The 5000-nt window shown below is 32.7% G+C and overlaps 1 protein-coding gene across 3 annotated transcripts in view; it reads right to left on the reverse strand.

The window, feature by feature from the left end:
• Window positions 1–5000, reverse strand: part of LOC143032359 (neuroligin-4, Y-linked-like) — a 592100-nt gene that overhangs the window by 5688 nt on the left and 581412 nt on the right. For 2 of the 3 annotated variants that reach the window (XM_076196978.1, XM_076196975.1), the window contains exon 11: window positions 1419–2343. The exons of the other annotated variant lie outside the window; for it this stretch is intronic. In XM_076196978.1, the coding sequence (XP_076053093.1) occupies window positions 2338–2343 (6 nt within the window). In that variant the 3' untranslated portion in view covers window positions 1419–2337. Of the gene's footprint in view, window positions 1–1418; window positions 2344–5000 lie in introns of those variants that run through there. 3 annotated transcript variants of the gene reach the window in all.

Consider the following 5000-nt stretch of genomic DNA (forward strand, 5'->3'; position numbering starts at 1 on the left):
GATCTTCGATCAGAAAATTTGAATCTATCAACAAGTAGTTCATTCAAGCCCATGCAGCGGTGAAATTCAACTCAACACGTATAAAAGAAGAATCAGTGCCCCCTTCCACGAATATATATTTATGTATATATGTATGTATGTATGTATGTATGTATGTATGTATGTATGTATGTATGTATGTATGTATGTATGTATGTATGTATGCATGCATGCATGCATACATACATTTATGTATACAGTATATTCGTGAAGGTGAAAAGAGAAGACACCGGTCTAGTTCCAATTTATTCCTAAACAATTTTGCCCTAAGCTTCTTCAGAGGAATGCCTCTCTTGATCGAAGCTGATAAAGTATGTTTATATTCAGGTCCCACGTTCTAACAATTAGGAATGTAAATATTTTCATAAAGGAGGTATAGTGCTTATATGTAAAATATGATTACGAACAATGGTGGCGTAGGGAATGCTATGAAAAAAATGCCGTTGTGAAGTAAAAATAAATTGTTTAATAAACTATATATACACCGGACAAGAGTGTGATAACTGTTTCAGTATGGTATGTGAATGGTGCTGTAAGTATAATACACATAGGGGTAGTGCGTAGAATGTTGTAATATTATAAAATCTGAAATCCGTTGGATACCATGTCACCGGATAACTCCATAGAGTTATGTGGGCACCACCTTAGGGCAGCTTCTTATGGCGGTGCATTTTCCTGTAATACTTGTTCATATGACACCTCTTACTATTTGGTTGATATTAGTTTCAGTGGTTATATAGAGAACCTCAATCGTTTATTTATCTATCTATTCATTATTTATTTATTTACTTGTTTATTTATTTATCTATTTATTTGTTTGTTTATTTATTTGTTTATCTATTTATTTATTTATTCATTTATCTATTTATTTATTTATTTATTTATTTATTTATTTATTTATTTATTTATTTATTTATTTATTTATTTATTTATTTATTTATTTATTTATTTATTTATTTATTTATTTATTTATTTATTTATTTATTTATTTATTTATTTATTTATTTATTTATTTATATTTATCTATTTATTCATTTATCTATTTATCTTTTTTTCCCGTGGGAAATCCTTTTCTTATCACCTCTCCCTGTTACAAGTTGGACAGGTCTTCCTTGTCCACTTGTCCCACAGGCGCGTTGGAAAGACGGTGGTTCCTTGTGCTCTCTGATTCTTTTCTGCATCCCCTTGTAGCAGAATGAGAGTTGAAAGTATAAGGAACCACCGTCTTTCCAACGCACTGGTGGGCCACATGGATTAACATGTAAAATAAAAATCAAGAAAAACTTTGATGAAATCAGGGCTTCAAGTCTGAGTGAAATAAAGTGCAACATATTCTTGTTTTCAATTTTAATAAAACTAAGACAATTGATGATGTTCACATAAAAGATGGAATGAGCAAAACAAGAGGAATTTAAGAAAATAAGAAACGTCATCGAAATTCATTTGAGAAAGGTGAAATATAGAAAACTATTTAAGTAATATTTATCGTTTCCCACGTACCATTGTACCTTTGTACAATTATTATTGTACTTTTATACAATTAAGAATTCAATCAAGGTGACTAGAAACATTAATTAGAGCACATGAGGGCAATTTACTCATAGAATTTCCTTTTTCAAAGTATAGATAAATTTCGGCAATTTCCGGACTTGATGGTATTGCAGTTCTTTGCAAAAGAAATCTATTTAAGCATAAGGTGTCATTTTTTTTTTATGATTTTGAAAACCGGCGAGTAAGTTCCTGATTGATATTATAGGGAAAGTTAAACATTGGTCAATCAGCCAGCGATGTTGGTGTTCCAGCGAACACTATTGCAGACGATGCTGCTAAGACAGTCTCGAAATTCAATATGATCACACATTCCTTGATACCTATGGTCCCGCAGATCAAGAAGACCATCACTAATCGATGAAGTTTGGTGACCAGGGTCAAACATAAGCCTCATCACTAAATCAACCTCACTACGTTGGTATTCCCGTGTCACCAGGTACAAGGTCCTCCTCCTTATTCCTGGTTCTAATAGATATGTGGAGATTATCTTACTTAGAATCTACCTCGGATATCAACGTAGTTGACTAATCCTACGCATAGGAAGAAACAAGAAGGATAATAGCCAGTTATGCAGAGCTGAAATACCACAGCCCCTACTAAACAATCTATAGGAGTGTAGAATGACTGATTGAGTCCCCTTCCGAAGAAATAATTAGATTCTAAAATTCTTCGCCAGACACTGTCTGAAGATGAAGGATGCCTTCTTTCAAAGTACTGGACCACCAATAGGTGAAGGTTCAGGTAGGTTCATTCCTGCAAATAACAAAGAAAAAAAAATGAAACAGAAATTATGAATGAATGCACAAAAAAACTGTTTAAAGTCATCCCATTAAACAAAGCAACAACATTATAAATCGTTGACACAAAAATTCCAGGCTATCTTTGTAAAAAAACAATCAATCATGACAAAAAGATGCCAACATACAAGCTCAAACAGGCACCATCAAACAGGCAAAATTACAATCGCGCACATGCAGACACACAAAAACACACAAACACACGAACACATACACACACAGGCTCACACATATACAAACACACACACACATACATACATATATACACATAAATACATAACTAAACAGTCTCAATTTGCTTACTTGCACAGACATACACACAAACAACCACACACATATACATACATACACAAACACAGACAAACACACACACAAACGTCCACACAGGTCCTTTTCTTTTTCTTTTTCTTTTTTATTTCTTCCTCTCCTAATGTATATGATCCCACTATTCGGTTTTTGCTTCTTCCAAATTCCATTATACTACACTTCTTAATGTTGAATTCCATCTCCCACTTCCTACTCCATCCCCATATCTTATTGAGATCACTCTGCAGCGACTCACAAATTTCTTCGGTGTTCACTTTTTTCAACATATTTGCATTGTATGCAAAGAAGCTCATATAATTTTCAATTCCATCATCTATATCGTTAATATATATAGCAAACATTATTGGGGCCTAAACTGTTCCTTCTAGAGCTCCAATAATCACCTCATCCCAATTGGAGTGTTTGTCTCTTATCACCACTCTCATGTTCCTTTCATGCAAGAAGTCTTCCATCCACTTAAGTATTCCGTATTCCTCCTGCAGTTTCTAATTTCTTTAGCAATTTCTTACGTGGCACCTTATCAAAAGCTTTTTTCAGGTCTAGAAATGCACAATTAGCCCATCCACCTCTTTCCAGTATTATGCCTATTAGTCTTGAATAAAAACACATCAAGTTTGTGACACATGATCAGCCTTGTCTAAATCCAAACTGCTTCGGATCTAATACATTTTTTTTTTTTTTTTTTTTTGCCAAATGCTTCACCCATCTAATTTTGATAATTCTTTTAAAAAATTTTGCTACCGTACTTGTAAGAGAGACCGGCCTATAGTTTGTAGGGTCTTCTGTTTTCCCCCTTATATATTGGTACTATATTTGCTCTTTTCCAGTCTTCTGCAACTTTTCCTTCTTACAATGATCTACTTATTAGGCTATGTATTTTGTCTGTTAGTTCGTTCCTGCATTCTCTCAAAATCCAGTTTGCCATTTCATCTGGACCATTCTATTTTCTAACATCGCGATTACTCAGGTGATTCATTATTTCCTTCCTTGTTACTTGTATCTCTTTCATAGGGGGGATTTCTCCTTCCCACTCGACATCTCTAAGTTGTATGTTCTCCCTCGTAAGCACCGATTTGAAATGCTTGTTCATAATTTCTACCATATCTATTTCCTCTGTGTATTCTATTCCTCCTTGTCGGAGTTTCACTAATTCTTGTTTGTTTTTTCAGTTTGTTGTTTAAAAATATATAAAATAGTTTTGGTTGATCTTTACATTTTTCTATGACACCCTTTACGTCTTTTCTCTTTTCTTCTCTGCGCACTTGTACATACTCATTTGTATAACCAGTATAGATTTTCCATTTTTCGGGTTTTTTGTCTTTCCCCCAATTTATCCAAGCTTTATCCCTTTTATCTTTAAACTCACTACATCTTTTGTTGTACAAACATTTTACATATCCTTTTTCTTGTTTTTGTCTTGGAGCATACTTTTCCACTCCTTCTTTATAAATTTTAGTCAAAATTTTCCATTTCTCTCCTACTGTTGTTTCCTTTTTGTATATCCCTTTCCAGTCTGCTTAAGAAAAATATATATATATATATATATTTTTTCCATTCATCATTCTTCCCTTTTTATATTGTTCGTTTTTTCCCATGTATTTTTCTTCGTTTAGTTCCAGTTGTACAAACATTTTACAAATCCTTTTTCTTGTTTTTGTCTTGGAACATAGTTTTCCACTCCTTCTTTATAAATTTTAGTCAAAAATTTCCATTTCTCTCCTACTGTTGTTTCCTCTTTGTATATCCCTTTCCAGTCTGCTTATGTATATATGTATATATATTATTTTTTTCCATTCATCATTCTTCCCTTCTTTATATTGTTCGTTTTTTCCCATGTATTTTCTTTATTTAGTTCCAGTTTAACTAATATGCTTAAAAGTGGCAGTCTGCCGAAAAAGCTGTAATAAGCGAAACGTCGTACAAATAAAGGCTCCGTCCTCATATGGTGTTTATCTAGTTAACTAATATGTGGTCGCTTTTACTTAGCGGTGTCATATATTCAATATTTCGGGTTCTGATGTGATTATTAGATCTAGTCTCGATGGCTCTTCTTCATTTCTATACCTAGTATTCTCTTGTGTCCATTGTGTCATTGTATGTTCTATAATGATATCAAGTGTGTGTGTGTGTGTGTGTATTCATACACACACACACACACACACACACACACACATATATATATATATATATATATGTATATATATACATATATATATGTATATGTATATGTATAATGTATATATGTATATATGCATATATGTATCTATATGTATATCTATATATATA

This window comes from Oratosquilla oratoria, chromosome 13 (assembly GCF_046742065.1).
Source record: "Oratosquilla oratoria isolate Oo_2021 chromosome 13, ASM4674206v1, whole genome shotgun sequence".
Lineage (NCBI taxonomy): Eukaryota > Metazoa > Arthropoda > Malacostraca > Stomatopoda > Squillidae > Oratosquilla > Oratosquilla oratoria.